This window comes from Notechis scutatus, chromosome 3 (assembly GCF_049901735.1).
Source record: "Notechis scutatus isolate UNSWTSFEM ecotype Mainland chromosome 3, rNotScu1.2, whole genome shotgun sequence".
NCBI lineage: Eukaryota > Metazoa > Chordata > Lepidosauria > Squamata > Elapidae > Notechis > Notechis scutatus.
In genome coordinates this window covers 1,333,369-1,354,360 of record NC_142011.1, presented here as the reverse complement: position 1 = coordinate 1,354,360, position 20,992 = coordinate 1,333,369, and the positions used below count along the sequence as shown (strand labels likewise).

Here is a 20,992-nt window from a genome sequence, read left to right as displayed (position 1 = left end):
TTCTTTCCTCTTTTTCTTTCTTTCCTGCCTATTTCCCTCCCCTTTCCCCTTTCCTTCCTTCCTTCTTCCTCCTTTCCTTTCTCTTCTCTTTTTTTCCCTATTTGCTACACTTCCTTTCCTCTTCTTTTTTTCCCTTCTTTTACTTTCTTTCCCTTCCTTTCTTCCTTTGTCAGGGGCAGCAGCTTGTCCTCCAAGGCCGAAAAGACCTCCCTGACCCCCACCCTGCAAGAAAAGCTCCACCAACTAATCTGCAATGCCGGGAAAGTTCAAGCACATTGGCACCCTAGAAAAACCAGCCCTTCCTTCCATCCATCCATCCATCCTTCCTTCCTTCCTTCCTTCCATCCATCCATTCCTTCCTTCCTTCCTTCCTTCCATCCATCCATCCATCCATCCATCCTTCCTTCCTTCCATCCATCCATCCATCCATCCATCCATCCATCCATCCATCCATCCATCCTTCCTTCCATCCATCCATCCATCCATCCATCCATCCATCCATCCATCCATCCATCCATCCATTCCCTTCCTGCCTGCCTGCCTGGTTGGGTTCCTTCTGTTCATCTCTCCCCTCCCTCCCTTCTATCTGTTCTATTCCTTCCTTCCTTCCTTACCTTCTTCTGTTCCTTTCCTCCCTCCCTCCCTCCCTCCTTCCATCTGTTCTATATCTTCCTTCCCTTTTTCCCTTCCTTCCTTCCTGTTTCAATTTCCTTCCTTCTGTCCATCTGTTCTACTCTTTCCTTTATCTCTTGTATTCCTTCCTTCCTCCCTTCCCTTCCCTCCACCCTCTTCTCCTTGCAAGTATCAAAAATAAACACCATAACAGAAAACAAAAAATGCCAGAAAACTGCCTTTCACACTGTACAGCCCAGGGACCCACATTCATGTCATAGAAAAGCAGATAGACTACAACTGTATTTGGCCTCTCTCTCTCTCTCTCTCTTTTCTTTTTTGGTTGGTTTTTGAAAAGGGGGTTCAAAAAAAGAACCCAGGGAACATTTTGTTCATGCCACCTCCCCCCGGGGGCTGCTTACCTCGACTCTCGGGGACCCAATGAGCCCCTCCCCCCACCCGCCCAGTGGGGAAACCAGGCTCCCGAACTGCTCCATCATCTCTCTCTGCCCCCACCCCCCACCCCGACCTGCAGGCAGGCTCTGCATGTCCTCCCATCGCCTTCAATCCTCCCATTGAGGGCAATGAGCCTTCTCCCACTGAGCTGAGCATCCAAGCCCCTCACGCAGCAGCGTTGGGCCAGAGGAGGAGGGGAAGGGGACGCATGGCCGAGCCTGACAGAGCCATGCAGCCCCCAAAGACGCTCCAGACAACCATTTCCCCCTATGTCCAAGGAACCCCTTTCGTGCCTGGGATAGGAGGGTCCTTTGGTGTCCTTATGTGTCCTGACATGCCCTTAGGTGTCCCTATATGTCCTTATATATCTTAGATGTCTTTATCTGGAGACTAAAACTTATGATGAATGGTTGCAGGACCTGGGCCTGGCTAGTCTAAGGAAGAGAAGGACCAGGGGAGACAGGAGAGCAGCCTTCCAGTATTTGAGGGGCTGCCCCAGAGAGGAGGAAGAAGGGGGTCAAGCTATTTTCTAAAACATCCAGGGGCTGGACAAAGAACAAGGGAGGGAAACTGACCCAAGGAGAGATTCAACCTGGAAATAAGGAGAAACTTTCTGACAGTGAGAACAATCCACCCATGGAACAGAAGTTGCCCTCAGAAGTTGTGGGAGCTTCAACGCTGGAGGCTTTCAAGAAGAGACTGGACTGCCATCGGTCAGAAATGGTGTAGGGTCTCCTGCTTGGGCGGAGGGTTGGACTAGATGACCTACGAGGTCCCTCCCAATTCTGTTTATCTGTTATAGAATAGAATAACAGAGTTGGAAGGGACCTTGGAGGTCTTCTAGTCCAACCCCCTGCCTAGGCAGGAAACTCTACACCACTTCAGACCAAGGGTTATCCAACCTCTTTGGATGTTATGTCCCTACACGTCCTTATGTGTCCCTAGAAGTCCTTGTGTGTCTTAAATGTGTCCTTGAAAAGACAAGGGCACCTGTTGGAACTTCACCAGGGGGCTACTAAGCCATTGGCCATACATCGAGGACAGCCTAAGTTCAATGACCTCACCGGCAGTCTTTGACTTATGACCACGTTTGACCCCAACATTTCCACGGCTAAGCCGAGCGCGAATGAAATTTCATTTTAATGGACGCCGGTTAGCGTCCATTCGAAGTGACCCTAAAGTTATTCTACTCTACCGCTCTACAATCTGCCCCCTCCCTGCTGGACCCCCCTCCCATGTGGACCGCGGCGAAGCTGGCTTTTGACGGCTCTCCCAATGGAACCTCTTGCATCCTGCATATTTTAAAAACGGCTTGCTCCGTTCGCGATTTGCATATCTGCAACACAGTGTGTGTGTGTGTGTGTGTGTGTTTTATATATATATATATTCCCCCTCCCTTTGGAGGTGTGGAGGGGTGATTTACAAACCGTGCCATAAATAGATAAGTGCTCGGTGGGCATCCTTTGCCGGATTTCCCCCATGGTGCACGCCTCACCAACCGCCCTGCCTCCAAAAGGGTCCTTTGAAGAGGCTCCTTCCAGCAAAATAAAAAAAATTTAAAATCCGAGTTGCAAAGCTCGGGTAAACTCCAGCCTCATCAGCCCAACGCAGCAGGGCTGAATCTGGGAGGAGGGCGGCGCAAGGAACTTGGGCAGGAATTAACGCACTTGCCTTAATCTTGTTTAAGAAGATGCCGGCTGCAAAAGCAAATAAACCCGGTTCACTATGGTGCCGGGAAGCCGTGCGTTGCAGGAGGATGAAAGGCGGGGGGGGGCCTTTCTGGATGCCAGCAGGCAAAATCTTGAGCCGTCCAAGGAGAAGAGCCCCTGATTAGGTGTCCCGGTTTGGAAGTCCCTAGCAGGGCCTGGTCTACTCCGAGGCAGGCTTTTAATCCTTGGGGGACCCCCCTGGGTAGAAGGAGGCCCCCTCCCCTCCCAGCCCCAGATTGGCCAGCCCCCCTGCCCCCAGGAGGAAGCCGCCTGGGCTCCTGCAATTTCGGAAATGGGAAAGTTAAGGCGAAGGAGTTTCATCCCTGGAGGCTTTCAAGAAGAGGCTGGACAGCCATCGGTCAGAAAGGGGGCAGGGCAGGGATGGCGAACCTTTCCGGCAATGAGTGCCCAAAGCAGAACACCTGTGTGTGTGTGCGTGTGTGCGTGTGCGTGCGTGCGCGCATATGAGCATGCCGGAGCGCCAGAAAACCAAAGACCAACTGGCCGGGGCATGCACACCTGTTTTTTGGGGTCACTTTTGGCCATTTTCAGCCCATTTTTCGAGCCGTTTTTGGCCTGAAAACAGCCCCCAAAACATGGCCTGTATTTTGGCCACTCTGGGTATGTTTTCAGGCCGTTTTTTCAAGCCAAAAAGTGCCCCCCAAAGACTCGGAAAACAGCCTGGAAAATGTGCCACCACGGGTGTAGGATCTCCTGCTTGGGTGGGTGGGTGGGGTGGGGGAGGGTTCGACTAGATGACCTGCAAGGTCCCTTCCGGCTCTTGTTAATCTGTTATAAGATGCTGGCCTGCTGGGAGGGAGATTCATCGGCCCCTGGCCAGGGAAGGCATTTTTGCAGGCATGGGGAGCGCAGGAGGGGGAGCCCTTGGCGGGAGGCACAGGAAGGAGGGGGGCCCTTCGTTTCCAGCACTCCCAAAAAACAGAGGGGAAGGTGAGGGGGCTCCCTGGTGCTCTGGGAAGCTGATTCTTTTCTTGCAGACGTTTCCGTTGCCCACCTTAGGTGGGTGCCCTGATGACGTGACCTAGTTTGGGTACGTCTGCAAGAAAACGCCTACGCTCAGAGACCACCACAGTCTCCCTCCTCTCCACAAATCCCCCCATTCCTTCCTAGCGCTGATGATGTTCCCTAGTCGCCTCGTGAAACGTCTGCCAGAAAACCCCAGATTCTCTTTCTCTCTGAGGAAGTTGAGGGGCTAAAAAAAAGGCAAAACATAAATAAATCAACCAACAAGCTCAGGGAGCACCGAGGACCCCACAGTCCTCCTCCTCCTCCCCACCATCCCCACTCCCCTTCCAGCACTGAGGGTGTTCCCTACTTGGGCAATGAAACGCCTGCAAGAGAACAAGCAAGAGAGCCCCAAGGACCCCGCAGTCCTCCTACTACTACTACTACTACTGCTTCCTCCTCCTCTCCACAAGCCCTACTCTAAGCACTGAGGGTGTTCCCTACTTGGACAATGAAACGTCTGTGTTAGGAATATAAGTCAGCTAACAGGTATTTGGGTTAGAAATACATAAACCAGGATAAACATTTTGAAACTGTAACTTTAAGAAAATGCAAAACTGTAATTGGGTGTGGTTTCTCAAACGGCCATAAGATGGAGCCAGAAACCTGGTTTGTCTTAGTCTGAGTCTCAGAAGAGAGTGTGAGTGTATCTCTGTTTCCTTCTGTTGGAAAGTATTGCCGTTGCTCCATTTCTTCTAATTGACTGATATTACTGGATTTTATGTAAGTCTGATACTGAACTGTTTTTGACAGTGGAATTTGACATTTGGATTATCCCTGGATTGAAAAACTGACTGATTTTACCTGTGAATGACTTTTGGATTGCTTATTTTGGACTTTGCTTAAACCTTTATTGAAAGTAAAAAACCTACATTTACTGTACAGTGTATCTGTGTGCTGTGTGTGTGTTATTCAAAGACTTCTCTCAAATACGTCTCCCTGTATGCGCTCATTCTCCTAACGGGGAATTACCTCAACAGTCTGCAAGAGAACAAGCAAGAGAGCACCAAGGACCCCACAGTCCTCCTCCTCCTCCTCCTCTCCACAAGCCCTACTCTAAGCACTGATGATGTTCCCTACTTGGGTCATGAAATAGCTGCAATAAAGCTCAGAGAGCCCCAAGGACCCCATCATTCCACTCCGAAGCACAAATACCCTCTTTTATTGGAGCAGCAAATGTTTTTCCCTCTTCAGAAAACTTGGCTTGGGAGAGGGGAGTTAAGGGGGGAGGAGGCTCCACCCAGCAAAAGACTGGATTTACAGGAGGCAGAGCTGGCTTTACAAAACAGATGAGGTCTACTAGCTCAAGTGCCAGCGGACGAGAAGGGCATGAAATGCTGATGTTTTGGGCCGCCCAGCCCCAAGGGGAGGAGAGATGAGAGGAATGGAGGCGAAAACATATCAAGAATGGTTGCAGGGATTGAAAAGAAGAAGTAGGGGTGGACATGAGAGCAGTCTACCAATATCTCAGGGGCTGCCACAAAGGAGTGGGGGTCAGGCTAAGACTGGGTAGCCACCTGTCTGAAATGGTACAGGGTCTCTAGCGGTGGGTTAGACTAGAGGACCTCCAAGGTCCCTTCCAGCTGCATACTGAATGATTGACGGAATAAAAATGGTGATACCAAACTACAACAGAGGGATAGAATCAAGATCATGAGAAGTATTAGTTCCACTCTGTAAAGCCTTAGTAAGGCCACCCCTAGAGTCCTGCATCCAGTTTTGGTCACCACACTATAAAAAAGAGGTTGAGACTCTAGAAAAAGTGCAGAGAAGAGCAACCAGGATGATGAGGGGACTGGAGGCTAAAACACACGAAGAACGGTTACAGAAACTGGGCCTGGCTGGTCTAGGGAAGAGAAGGACCAGGGGGGACAGGATAGCAGCCTTCGGATATTTGAGGGGCTGCCACAGGGAGGAGGAAGGGGTCAAGTTATTCTCCAAAGCACCTGAAGGCCAGACGAGGAATAATGGACAGAAACTGATCCAAGCAGAGATTCAACCTGGAAATAAGGAGAAACTTCTTAACAGTGAGACCAATTAACCAGTGCCACTGCTTGCCACCAGAAGTTGTGGCTGCTCCCTCCCTGGAGGCTTTTAAGAAGCAACTGGACAGCCATTTGTCTGGAATTGTATACTGTCTGCTGCTTGAGCAGCGGGCTGGACTAGAGGACCTCAAAGGTCCCTTCCAGCTCTATCCTGATTTGACCTCTGGTCCTGGTGACCGACTCCAGATTGGATCCTGGAAGAGAACCCCCTGAACTAGCTAGGTTGGCTATGACCCCGGAGGCCCTGGATATCACCAGAAAGCCAACTTTCCGGGCAAGGTAGCTACAATCTTTAACCATCGGCTCAGGGCTCTCTCTGGAACTGCCAAGGTGATGGATTTTTGGCCCCTCAGGACAGCACCAGGTGTGGCAGGCAGGATCATTGTGTTTTCTGCTGCTTCTCCCCGCCCCCTTACCTCCTCCGATCAATACTCAGGGCTGAATTCAGAGGCAGGTTGCCCAGGCCGGGCGGAGCCAAGGCTGGCACTGAGGCTGTTTGATTAAGCAGAGCCCAGATTAAATGTTTGGAGAAGAGAGATTGGAAAGAAAAAAGCAATTACGGAGAGAAGAGAGGAGTGGTAGCTCAGAGGTTGAACTGTGGGGCGTCTCTGGGGCTGAGCTTGGCCGTTTTCATGGAAAAGGTCGATTTCCCCCAACCACCGTAAGTAACATCGTCAGTGCTAGGAGGGAGGGGGGCAGTGGAGGAGGAAGGAGGAGGAGGAGGAGGACTGTGGGGTCCTTGGTGTTCTCCAAGGATGGTAGATTACATCGTCAGTGCTAGAAGGGAGTGAGGTTTGTGGGGGAGGGGGGAGGAGAAAGAGGAAGAGGGAGGAAGAAAAAGATGAAGAGGAAGAGGAGGAAGAGGAGGAAGAGCAGAAGAGGAGGAGGAGGAAGAAAAAGATGAAGAGGAAAAGGAGGAGGAGGAGGAAGAGGAGCAGGAAGAGGAGCAGGAGGGAGGAGGAGGAGGAGGAAGAAGAAAAAGAGGAGGAAAAGGAGAAAGAGGAGGAGAAAGAGTAAAAGAGGAAGAGGAGGAAGAAAAAGATGAAAAGGAGGAAGAGGAGGAAGAGCAGAAAAGGAGGAGGAGGAGGAGGAGGAAGGAGGAAGAAAAAGATGAAGAGGAAAAGGAGGAGGAGGAAGAGGAGCAGGAAGAGGAGCAGGAGGGAGGAGGAGGAGGAAGAAGAAAAAGAGGAGGAAAAGGAGAAACAGGAGGAGAAAGAGGAAAGAGGAAGAGGAGGAAGAAAAGATGAAAAGGTGGAAGAGGAGGAGGAGCAGAAAAGGAGGAGGAGGAAGGAGGAGGAAGAAAAAGATGAAGAGGAAAAGGAGGAGGAGGAGGAAAAGGAGCAGGAAGAGGAGCAGGAGGGAGGAGGAGGAGGAGGAGGAGGAGGAGGAGGAGGAGGAGAAAAGAGGAGGAAAAGGAAAAGAGGAGGAGAAGAGGAAGAGGAGGAGGAAGATGAGGAAGATGATGACTGTGGGGTCCTTGGTGCTCTCCGAGCTTGGCTGTTTTCTTGCAGACATTTCATGACCCAACTAAGTAACGTCATCAGTGCTAGAAGGGATTGGAAATCCACCAGGAATCCTCCCTCCAGCCAGGTCCCTCCTCTGACCAGCCCTGCCCTGCAGAGACAGCAAATCCCAGCCAGCAGCCAGAGGGTCGGGTGCAGTGCAGTAAATCCATTTCCAACCCAGAAGCTCTTGTGAAAGGAAGGTCTCCCCCCACCCCCACCCCCACAATTCTACGCTAGGACCAACAGGACGGCCAGAGAGACTGGAAAGAGGCCTGAATAAAGGCCATCTTCCCCCCATCCACCCCCCCATACAAATCCCTCGCTGCAGGAGCCTTTCATTTCCAAAGCGGGTAGAAAAAATTATGAGGAAAATCAATTTTCCTTTTCCGTACAAACGGCGGGGGGGGGGGAAATGAGGGCGATGAAATACGGCGCAGTATTACATTTTATAATGTCTTCCCTGCCATATGCAAATTATATCAGAAGTACTTAGAATTAAATGAGAGGGCAATCCATAATGGCAAAAGCACCTTGTCCAAAACGGGGGGGAAAAATCCTAAAGAAACAATGAAAGGTGAAAAATGAATGTTTTCCCTCGAAATTAGAAGTGGGGGGAAAGACATCAATAGAAGAAAATATTCATAGCTCGGGATTGAACTGCACTCCCTGAGTTGAGTCGTTTCCTTCTAGGCGTTTCATGACCCAGCTAAGTAACATCATCAATGCTAGAAGGGAGGAGGAGGAGGAGGAGGAGGAGGAGGAGGAGGAGGACTGAGGTCCTTGGTGCTCTCTGAGCTTGATAGTTTTCTTGCAGACATTTCATGACCCAACTAAGTAACATCATCAGTGCTAGAAGGGAGGTGCATTGGTCTTGTTTGTTTTCCTTCTAGGATTGATGATGTTACCTAGTGGGGTCATGAAAGGTTTTGCAAGAAAACAAGCAAGGACCCCTCACTTCAACCCTGAAGCACAAACATTTTTTTTTCTGGTTAAGGTGGAATATGAACTCGCCGTCTCCCAATTTCTAGCCTGGTACCTTAACTCCTTGACCGGAAGTCTCCAATCTTCACCTTGTCCAACCGTGGCTACTTTTAAGACTTGGGGGCTTCGATTCCCAGACTGCCTCAGCCAGCACTTGCTACCTCGGGATTTCTGGGACTTGGAAGTCCTTAGGTTGCAAACTTACCCATTTGGGAAACCATGGTTTAAAGGTGGCTCTGTGTGCAACCCCAGCTGGCTTCGCTTTTGCTAACAAACAGACCCGTCCCAGGTGCTCCTAGCCAGGCCCAGGTTCCCGGGATAATGGAAGGATTGGTTGGAAATCATGGCAGCCCCACATGTCTTTTAAGGGACAATTCCCCCTCCCCCAACAATGCTGGCTAAGGCTTTAACCAGCTTGGGGTTGTTGTTGTTTTTTGGCCTCCCCTCCTGAAATGCAGGTGACAAATAGGCATTTGCAAGCATTTGACTCCCGGCTGTGGGCGAAGAAATGGATCAGAACGCTGTTATAAAAACATTCGTTAGATTTAGGACGCCTGCCTTTGGCGGCAAAGAGGGGACCGAAGGGAACGAGGACTTCCTGGCAGATCGGCAGAAAAGGCTGCCCAGGTGGGGTAGCCTGAAGACCCCATGGGCTGTGCACGCGTGTGTGTGTGTGCCACAAACACTGCAGTCTCACAAAAGCCTTCCGCGCCGGCACCGCAAACCCTGTGTGTGAGAGAGGGGGTTATTTCATGCAGAGGACTAACCTGCTAAGTAAACTGGAACAGCCCGGAGTTGCTTAACACGCGGAAGCCGTAAAACGTGATTTGTGGACCACAACGGCCTCCTTCACACCACAGGCTAAGCCAAGGCCAAGATACACGGAAGTGGAATCCTGGGGGCTCTGTGAGTTGGGTTGTTTCCCTTGCAGACTTGCAGATGTTTCATGACCCAGCTAGGAAGCGTCATCATCATGTCGATGATGCTGGTTTGCAAAAAAACCCCCTTCTAACACTGATGATGTTCCCTAGTGAGGTCATGAAACGTCTCCAAGAAAATCACCCAGCTCAGAGAGCACCAAGGACCTCCCAGTCCTCCTCCTCCTCTTCTTCCTCCTCCTCCTCCTCCCCCCTCCAAATCTCCTTCCTTCTAACACTGATGATGTTCCGTAATTGGGTCATGAAACATCTGCATGAAAACAGCCAAGCTCAGAGAGCATCCAGGATTTCACAGTCCTTTTCCTCCTCCTCTTCTCTCCAAACCCCCTTCCTCTTAGCACTGATGTTGTTCCCTAGTTGGGTAATTAAACACCTAAAAGAAAACCACCCGGTTCAGAGAGCACCATGGACCCCACAGTCCTCTTCCTCACCCTCCTCTCTCCAAACTCCTTCCCTTCAAGCACTGATGATGTTGCCTAGTTGGGTCATGAAGCATCTAAAAGAAAATCCCAAACTCAGAGAGTACCAAAGGCCTCAGCCCAGAGAACACCAAGAACCCCAGAATTCAATCCTGAGCTACAAATATTCTGCTCCACTTCCATTAGATACAGCAGATTCTTTTGAAACTCTTAAAAACACCAATCCTGGAGGATGCTTCAGATTCTGAAACGGACGGATTTTGTGGCACAGATTTTTTCCCCCCCTCTTTAATTCCTCTTGGCAAATTGCGAAAAAGCCATTCTAAAAATTATCTCCTCTTCCCTGCTGCATTATGTAATAAAATTGCAACTTTTCCAAATTCTGCTGCTGAAGAACCTCTACCCATGGGTTGGGGGAGTGCTTTGCCCCCTTAATCAAGGCTTCTGGTCCAATAATGGCAGCCAGTTTGGATGATCTGAAAAGGAGACCGGTCAGTTTCACGAAGAATCGGGCTGGCAAAGAAACCGGGGAAAGGACGGAACCATTTTTCACCATTGCATCCCCTGTCTATATTCTCCTCAGGCATATAAATTGTTGCAATAAAATCAATTCGATTCTCATTTGTTTTCAGAAAATACCAGGAGGCTCAAGTGGAGCTTCCATTAGAGCCGGGCTGGCATTTCGAATGCGAAAAATTGGCCAAATAAAGACAAAAGGCTTTGCGGGGGGAAGAAAAAAAAAACTCTACAAAACGGACAAATCGCTCATCATAAATTACTTATATTCATACTGGACGTGTCTTCTCCAACAGATTAACCCTTCTCTGCGCAAATATCACACTGGACGGAAATACAGAATGTGCAATTTAGGATGCCGGCGTTTCGAGAAGTGATTCCAGAGATATTCCCACGTAATTAGCATCACAGATACTTCTAGATGCTCTCTTTTATCTTGGCGGGAATCCAGCCGCGATGCTCGAAGGAGGGCAAGAAGCAATCGCGTGCAAGAAAAGGACAAGGGACGCCGCAAAGACCCGTGTTCCAAATTAGCAATTGATTTTTATCTGTCAAGCGGGGGGAAATGACACGCCGCTATATTTTAGCTGAACTTGCTTTCCCTTCATAAGAGGAATGTAATTATTATAATTAGAACAAGCGGAACACGAGAGAAAGACATTTGCTCAGCCGTTCCAAGTTATTGCCGGGATTAAACGAGGGAGACCTTTGGCTCCACCGAAAAGAAAAGGACTGAGAGCAAACAGAGAGTCATTTCGAACAAGAGAGGCGGGGAAGCCGAACAAGATCAAATATGTCCATAATTCAAATATGTACACAGTCATCAAATACACACCCCTTGCCTCCTAGCGCTCCCATTTTCAAGGCCTTAGAACACAGGCGGTCCTCGGCTTACAGCCGCAATTGAGCTCAACTGTTGTTAAAGTGAGACAGTTGTTAAAGTGAGTTTTGCCCCCCCCCCCACCCCGTTTCACGACTTTTCTTGCCACGGCTGCTAAGTGAATCACTGAAGCTAGTCACACAGTTGTGAAGTGGATCTGGGTTCCCCACTGACGTTGCTGGTCGCAGAAGGGGATGACGTGACCCTGGGACACTGCAACCGTCGTAACTATGAGTCAGTTGCCGAGAACCTGGATTCTGATCCCGTGACCACGGGGAGGCGGCAATCATTGCGAGCATCTAGGAAGATTCTCAGTCCTCCAAGTGCTTTTTTTTTTTTTTTTTTTCAGGAGGCAACGGAACTTTCTGGTTTTTCTTTGAAGACGTTTCACTTCCCATCCAAGAAGCCTCTTCAACTCTGACAGGATAGTGGGGAAAGGAAGGATTTATGCTCCTTGCAGACAGTTGGTCCCTTGCATCCTTTTAGAGCAAGGGTGTCCAACCTTGGTAACGTTAAGCCTGGAGGACTTCAACTCCCAGAATCCCCCAGCCAGCAAAGCTGGCTGGGGGATTCTGGGAGTTGAAGTCCTCCAGGCTTAACGTTACCAAGGTTGGACACCCCTGTTTTAGAGGGTCGCTGAGGCCACCTGGAGCTTTCTCTGGGTCCTCGGGGTCACCTGAGGGGTGCAAATAGGTATGGAGCCTTCTCCACACCCATATATGCATGAAAACATCTGCAGAAAACCTCCTGGAGCCAAGAAAGTCCCACACCCATTTGCACCATTCAGGACACAGAAAAACCTCCAAGTGGCCTCAAGGACCCTCTCAAAGGGTGCAAATGACCGGCTGTCAGCAAGGAGCATCAAACCTTCCCTTCCCCACCATCCAGTCAGAGCTGAAGAAGCTTCTGGGATGAGGAGCGAAACCTCTTCAAAAGAAAAGAAAAAAACAGAAAGTCCAGTTGCTTCCTGAGAAAGCTCCTTTGGGACAAGTGTTGTTAAGTGTGAAAAAGAGTCAACAATTACTTTTTTCAGTGCCACTGCAGGTTCAAATGGTCACTAAATGAACTAAATCAAGAACTACCCCATATCTCCTCCCGCTTCCATTTTCAAGGCCTGGAAAGATTAAGTGATTAAATCTCTCTCTCTCTGTACAGGAAGTCCTCAATTTACAACAGTTCATTTAGTAACGCTTGAAAGGTACAACGGCACTCAAAATAATGACTTATGGCCATTTTTCACACTTACCACCACCGCAGCATCTCCCTGGTCATGTGATTTACATTCAGATGCTTGACAAATGACTCACATTTATGACGGTTGCAAGTGTCCCGGGGGGCGGGGGGTGGGATCCCCTTTTGCAACCACCTGACAAGCAGAATCAAGGGGAGAGCCAGATTCACTTAACAACCGTGGGACTCACTTAACAGCAGTGATTCTCTTAACAAGTTTGGCGAGAAAAACCGTAAAATGGGGCAACACTCACTTAACAAATTTCCCACTTAACACGATAAAGGAATGAATGAATTCTTTTTGTTGGCCAAGTGTGGTTGGACACACAAGGAATTTGTCTTGGTGCAAATGCTCTCAGTGCACATAAAAGAAAAGAGACATTCGTCAAGAGTCGAGAATCATCAGGTCCAACACTTAATAATAGTCATAGGATATGACCCAACTAGAGAACATCATCAGTTGTAGAAGGGAGTGGGGTTTGTGGGGAGGAGGAGGAGGAGGAGGAGGATGAAGACTGTGGTGCTGTCTTTAGTGATCTTTGAACTTGATTGTTTTCTTGCAGACATTTTATTACCCAACTAGGGAACATCATCAAGGCTGGAAGGTTAAGGAGGAGGAGAATTGAGGGGTCCTTGAAGCTCAATTTGGTTGTTTTCTTGCAGTCATTTAGATAGATAGATAGATAGATAGATAGATAGATAGATAGATAGATAGATAGATAGATAGATAGACAGACAGACAGACAGACAGACAGACAGACAGACATAGATAGATAGATTAGAGATAGATAGATAGATAGATAGATAGATAGATAGATAGATAGATAGATAGATAGATAGATAGATAGATAGATAGATAGACAGACAGACAGACACGGATAGATAGATAGATAGATAGATAGATAGATAGATAGATAGATAGATAGATAGATAGATAGATAGATAGATAGATAGATAGATAGATGAAGACAGACAGACATAGCAGAGATTAGAGATAGATAGATAGATAGATAGATAGATAGACAGATAGATAGAGATAGATAGATAGATAGATAGATAGATAGATAGATAGATAGATAGATAGATAGATAGATAGACATAGCTAGAGAGATTAGAGATAGATAGATAGATAGATAGATAGATAGATAGATAGATAGATAGATAGAGAGATAGATAGATAGATAGATAGATAGATAGATAGATAGAGATTAGAGATAGATAGATAGATAGATAGATAGATAGATAGATAGATAGATAGATAGATAGATTAGAGACATAGAGAGATTAGAGATAGATAGATAGATAGATAGATAGATAGATAGATAGATAGATAGATAGATAGATGATAGATAGATAGATAGATAGATAGACAGCTAGATTAGAGATAGAGATAGATATAGATAGATTAGATAGATAGATAGATAGATAGATAGATAGATAGATAGATAGATAGATAGACATAGCTAGAGAGATTAGATTAGATTAGATAGATAGATAGATAGATAGATAGATAGATAGATAGATAGATACTTAGATAGATAAATAGATAGACATAGCTAGAGAGATTAGATAGATAGATAGATAGATAGAGATAGATAGATAGATAGATAGATAGATAGATAGATATAATAGATAGATGGATTGGATGGATTGATGATAGCCTTAGATAGATCTTAGATAGATAAATAGATAGACATAGTAGAGAGATTAGATAGCAGATTGGATACTAGATAGCTAGAAGATGATAGATAGATAGATAGATAGATAGATAGGAATTAGATAGTCTTTATTGGCCAGGTGTGATTGGACACTCAAAATTTGCTGGGTGCAAATGCTCTCAGTGTCCATAAAAGAAAAGAGACATTTGTCAAGAGTCAAGAATCATCAGATCCAACACTTAATGATAGTCATAGGGTACAATAGAATAGAAGGATATAGGAATAGAATTTAAATAGAATGGGATGGGATGGAAGGAACGGGATAGAGAATAGAATAGAATAGAATAGAATAGAATAGAATAGAATAGAATAGAATAGAATAGAATAGAATAGAATAGAATAGAATATTCTTTATTGGCCAAGTGTGACTGGACCCACAAGGAATTTGTCTTGGTGCAAATGCTCTCAGTGCTCATAAAAGCAAAAATACATTTGTCAAGAGTCGAGAATCATTAGGTACAACTTTTAGTAATAGTCATAGGGCACAATAAGCAATCAAATCATACTAGGAAATAATATAAATCGTAAGGATACAAGCGACAAAGTTACAGTCATAGAGTCACAAGTGGGAGGAGATGGGCGATAAGGAGTGATGAGAAGTTTATTGGTAATAGTAGTGCAGATTTTGTAAATAGTTGGACAGCGTTGAGGGAATAATTTGTTCAGCAGTGTGATGGCGTTCGGGGAAAAACTCCCCTTGTGTCTAGTTGTTCTGGTGTGCAGAGCCCTATAGCGTCGTTTTGAGGGTGGGAGTTGAAACAGTTTATATATCCGGGATGTGAGGAGTCTGTAAATATTTTCACAGCCCTCTTTTGGACTCCTGCAGTATGCAGGACCTCCATTGCAGGCGTTGAGGGCTCCCTGTATAACAGAAGCCCCCTGTGTGACTTAGTCCTGGTAAACTAAACCCATTCAACATGCGTAACAACTCCACAATCAGGTGTCTCTTTATGTACTCTGGTGTGTGTGTGTGTGTGTGTGTGTGTATACAAGAAGGTGGATGGGCCCACTTGCAAAGGAGCGGGGCCTCCTTTCCTATCTTCTCATCCGAAGGGAACAGGGGATGAAACGGGGGTGGTGAGGGCGATACCTCCCTACTCCTCAAAGGGGTTGGGGGACACAGGGAGGCCTTGACTCCTGTAGGTCTCCAACCTCTGCAAGAGAGGCAGCTTCTCTTAGGGGTCCTGGGAAGAGAGCTCAAATCTATGAACAAGGAGCCCCAGTGCCCCCTTGCACTGGGGATGTTATCTAGTGGGGTCAGGAAACGTCTGCAAGGAAACAACCAACCTCAGAGAGCACCAAAGAGCCACAGGACTCCTCCTCTCTTACAAACCTCCCTGATGATGTTATCAAGTAGGGTCAGGAAACGTCTGCAATCAAACCATCAAGCTCAGAGAGCCCCAAGGACCCCACAGTCTGCCTCCTCCTCTCCCCAAGACTTTCTTCTTTCTGGCACCGATGATGTTTGCTATTTGGATCATGAAAAATGAAAAATGAAAAAGCCCCAATCAAGGAGAAGAGCAACCTGGAATTGAGAAGAAACTGCCCAACAGTGAGGACAATGAATCCGTGGGGTGACTGGCCTTCAGAAGTGGTGGCTGCTCCGTCCCTGGAGCTTTTTAAACAAGAGCTGGACACCCATCTGTCTGGAATGGGATAGGGTTTCCTGCTTGACCAGGGGGCTGGACTAGAAGACCTCCAAGGTCCCTTCCAGCTGCATTCTGTTTTTTCTATTTCTATTACTCCCGATTTATCCCCATTCCATTCCATTCTTATCTGGTCATGAAACATCCGCAAGAAAACCACCAAGGTCACAGAACCCCAAGGACCCCATATAGTCGTCATCCTCCTCCCCCTCCCCTAACATCCCCCCTCTCTTCTAGCCCTGATGATGTTCCCTAGTTGGGTCATGAAAGGTCTGCAAGGAAACAGACAAGCTTAGGGAGCAGCAAGGACCCCAGAGTTCTCCTCCCTCCCTCCCTTCCTTCCCCCCCTCCTCCTCGTCCCTTTTCTCAATCATTCCTCCTCCTCTCTCTCCTTCTGCTCCTCTTCACCCCACTCCCTTCTAGCCCTGATGATGTTCCCCAATTGGGTCATGAAAGGTCTGCCAGAAAGCCACCAAGCTCAAACAGAGCCCCAAGGACCCCATAAGGCCCCTGCTTGCCCCTCCCTGGACCAATGGCCATTGGGGCCGGCCTCTGTTGGGGTCTCCCTCACGACCACCACCCCCCCCGCCCTTCCTGGGCCCGTCCAGTCAACCACACAACACACAACAGAACAGCTTCACAAATAAATGTGAACTCTGCTATGGATCCCACCAGGGGAGGCTAAACCAATTTCATTGTATGCATGATGTACAATGCCAATAAAGGCTATTATTATTAATTATTATTTATTATTATTATTATTATTGTTGTTGTTGTTGTTAATTTTAATTGGTATTGGTATTCTTATTACTATTGGTATTATTATTATTATTAATTGGTATTGGTATTAGTATTGGTATTATCGGTATTATTATTAGTAGTATTGGTATTAATGGTATTGGTATTATTATTATTAATTGGTATTATTCTTATTACTATTGGTATTATCGGTATTATTATTAACTATTATTATTGGTAATATTAGTATTGGTATTATTATTATTATTATTATTATTTGGTATTGGTATTATTAGTATTGATATTATTAATTAGTATTGGTATTCTTATTAGTATTGGTATTATCAGTATTATTATTAGTAGTATTGGTATTAATGGTATTATTATTATTATTATTATTATTATTATTATTATTATTATTATTATTATTCTGATGATGATGAAGTAGAGTTCAAAAGACCTGCATTTCGGTTAAAGCCCAGCCCAGCCTTGGGGGGGGCGGAAGGGGGCGAGGGGAGCAAAGCAGGGGGCTCTGGGGGAAGACGAGGCCCCGCCTCCCCCTCATTTCAGTCAAAAGGGCGGGGACGGAGGAGGGGTGCACAGTTTTGCCCCTTCTCCTCCTGAGCCCCCCGACCTAGTAGATGCTTCGGGCGGGGGAGTGGAGGAGCCCCCTGCCCACCTTTTGAGGCTTTGCCGTGGATGGGAGACCACGAGGCGATCCCCCGCCCCCACCACCACCCCAATTTCTCGTGGCGGGGAGTCTCACCGGCTGCCCCGCTGGACCACAACTCCCATCAGCCCCAGCGACATCCCCGTTCTGGGACACCCCACCCCCACAAAACCGGACGCCCCCCACCCCCGCCGCCGCCTCACCTGGTAGTTGAGCAGCTCCCCACGTCCATGGCCGCCGCTCCCGCCGCCGAGTGTCGCGAAAGGTCGCGAGTTGCCGTAAAGCGCCCTTCTCCTCACCCCCTTTTTACTCGGGAGGCGGCCAGGCTGGACCTTCCGCCGTAAAGCACGGCGCCGCCGGTTGGGACGCCCCGCCGCCGTAGTAAAGCTCTGCTTTAGAGCGGCTGGCCCGTAAATACGGCAATAGGAGCGCATCGAATTTTTTGGGAGAGCTGTAGTTCTCCGATTGGATGCGCAGCTCAGATTTGGCAGGCCAGGAGCTGACCGGGGAGGGGAGGGGGAGATTGTGGGGTGTTCTTCCTCCCTCCCTCCCGCCCCCCCCTTCCGGGGATGCAGCTTAGAAATGAAGAAATGTATATCTGAGAAAATGCAGCTTATTAAGAATAGAATAGAATAGAATAGAATAGAATAGAATAGAATAGAATAGAATAGAATAGAATAGAATAGAAGAGTTGGAAGGGACCTTGGAGGTCTTCTAGTCCAACCCCCTGCTCAGGCAGGAAACCCTTCATCACTTCAGGCAAATGGCTGTCCAGTCTCTTCTTGAAAGCCTCCAGTGTTGGAGCATTTACTACTTCTGGTGGCAAGCAGTTCCACTGGTTAATTGCTCCTTGACCTTTAATATTTTGAATTTCAAAAAAGATAATAATAATAATAATAATAATAATAATAATAATAATAATAATAATAATAATAATAATAATAATATTAATAATAATTTGTTGCAAGACAATAGCTCAGACTGACTACAAACAACGTCACAAGTTCCAGTGGACCATCTGAGTGACTGTGTTGTGACGTTGTTTGTAGTCAGTCTGAGCGATTGTCTTGCAACAGCTCAGTATGTGATCAGTGGTTTCATCCAAAGAAGTGGACGAAACCATCAATCACGTACTGAGCTGTTGCAAGACAATCGCTCAGACTGACTACAAACAACGTCACAACACAGTCACTCAGATGGTCCACTGGAACTTGTGTCACAACTACCATCTGCCTGTAGCAAAGAACTGGTGGGATCATAAGTCTGAAAAAGTGGTCGAAGATGAGCATGCAAAACTACTGTGGGACTTCCAGATACAGACTGACAAAGTTCTGGAACACAATACCCCGGATATCACGATTGTGGAGAAGAAAAAAGTGTTGATCGTCGACATGGCCATACCTGGTGATAGCAGAATCGACCAGAAACAACTTGAAAAAGTCACCAGGTATCAGGACTTGAGAATCGAACTGCAGAGACTCTGGGATAAACCAGTTCAGGTGGTTCCAGTGGTACTGGGCACATTGGGTGCTGCTGTGCCTACAGACCTAGGCAAGCACTTAAAAACAATTGGCGCTGACAAGATCACCCTTGGTCAGCTGCAGAAGGCCACCTTACTGGGATCTGCTCGCATAATCCGCCGATACATCACACAGTCCTAAACACCTGGGAAATGTTCGACTAGTGATTTGTGTTATAAAACCCAGCATAGTTATCTCGTCTGCTGTGTATACTGTCATTTTTGTGTACAATAATAATAATAATGATAATATAGGAACTACTAAAGCTCTGATGGTCATTTTGAAAAATCCTTCCTTAGTGAGCCCTAGAAGCCTAGAGGAACGTAGGGGCCAAATTTATGACAAATTTCAAGTTTGTAGGTTTGATGATTCTATTGATTTATTTTATTTTATTTTATTTTGTCAAGCGATTATAAGATAACCGGTATAAGTATAAACATAGTTATGAATTCTGGAGATTTTGTGATGATGCTTGAGGGGTGTTTCGCTTTTATATAGATAGAAGAAAAGATAAAAGAAGATAAAAAAAGATAAAAGAACCTGAAAGTTCTTGTTCCAAAGGCCACGTGGGCAATGAAGAGCACAAAAGCCCCTTCAGAAACACCTCCGAGAGGGCTGCTCACCCCTGGAGGTGGCTGATGGTAGTTGAAGTCCTCAAGACTTACAAAATTCCCAAGGTTGGACCTCTTCCCCCAGGCTTAAACCCACATTGTTCAATTTTAAGAGGTGTGGACCTCAATTCTGGCTGGAGAATTCTGGGAGCTGAAGTCCACGCCTCTTAAAATCATTCAGGATGGGAAACACTAGCTTAGATCCGAGGTCTCCAAACTTGGCAACAAGCACTGCAGGATGTCCATGACTTACAACATATGTTCTTACCCCGAAACTTGTCAACTTTTAAGACTTGTGGACTTCTGCTGGTTGGAGAATTCTGGGAGTTGAAGTCCACAAATCTTAAAGTTGCCAAGTTTGGGGACCCCTGGCTTAGATCATGATGTGGCCATGCTGGAATATTATTTTTCTTTCCCTGCCTGCGTTCCCTGGATATCCGGCATCCAGGTTCCCAAAACGTAACATTTCTCTGACTTCCCAGCACGGCCTGATGTGCGCAACCCACAAATTGCCCAGGTTTTCTTGTTGTAGGATCCCAGCCAGTGCATACACCAAGCTGTGTGCCAGTTGCCCCAAAGCGAGAAAGGAGGGGGCATGTCTGCAACCCAAGAACCCATTATCCCTAGCCTTGGGGAAGCATGGAACATGGAGGCTCCCTAGTTAGATCATGAAAAAAAAACCTGCATGAAAAAGTCAATAGGGTTTCTACAGACTTTTAGCTATGCAGCTTGGGATTAACACCTTTTGGAAGGCGTGGGAGTAAGAATGGATTTCCAGTGAGGAAAATTGCAGACTACAGGAACCATTTGCAACACTCAGGTGACCCTGAAGACACAGATAACACCCCCCCACACAGTGGCCTCAAGGACCCTCTAAAAGGATGCAAATGACCAGCTCTGTCTGCAAGGAGTATACATCCTTCCATTCCCCACCAGCTAATCAGAACTGAAGAAGCCTCTTTGGATGAGAAGCAAAATGTCTTCCAAAAAAAAGCAAGAAAGTCCAGTTGACTCCTGAAAAAAAAAAGCACCTTTGGGTCTGCAAGAAAACATCCAAGTTCAGAGACCCCCAGGGACCCCTCGGTTCAACCCTGAGCCACAAATATTCTCCATTCACGGAACTTATGGAGGTTGGCAGGATCCTGGTTGTGCTCGGAGGCGGCCTGATCTTGCCATGGTTGGACCCTTTGCCAACCGATCAAGCCTTCCTGGTGCCACCCTGCTTGCTCCGCCTGCAGAAGCGGCTGCAGCGAGAGGCACATTGTGTTTGCATTCATGGATAGTCCTTGCCTTACGACCACAGTTGAGCCCTAGATTTCTGCTGCTAAGCGAGACATTTGTGAAGGGAGCTTCTGGGCCCTTTCGTGGCCTTTCTTGCCGCGGTCATTAAATGAATCACGGCCGTTAAGTTAGTCACATGGTGGTGAAGTAAATCTGGCTTCCAGGTCGGCTCCTGTTGATCCGAAGGTCACAGAAGAGGATCACGTAGCACCAGCGGGACACGGCGACCGTCGTAAATATGAACCAGTTGCCAAGGGCCGGATTTGGATCATGTGACCGTGGGAATGTGGCAATGGCTCTAGGTGAGATAACCGGTAGCGGAAATTTTGAGTAGTTTGGAGAACTGGCCAATCCCACCTCTGACTGGCCCCACCAACCCCATCTATTCTTCGCCTCCCATTGAGTCCCAGCTGATCAGCTGGGTCTCCTTTGGTTGCCCTGAACAGGAGAACGGAGCTGGAAAGCAGGTTAGTGGAGTGGGGGAGGGAAGG

At 47.3% G+C, this 20,992-nt stretch overlaps 1 protein-coding gene across 1 annotated transcript in view; it reads right to left on the bottom strand.

Annotated features, from left to right (window-relative positions):
* Window positions 1-17,523, bottom strand: part of CTNNBL1 (catenin beta like 1) — a 111,182-nt gene extending 93,659 nt beyond the window's left edge. The window contains 1 exon segment of the mRNA XM_087959024.1: window positions 17,293-17,523. Within this exon segment, the coding sequence (XP_087815150.1) occupies window positions 17,293-17,523 (231 nt within the window).
* Window positions 17,524-20,992: the final 3,469 nt, after the last annotated feature.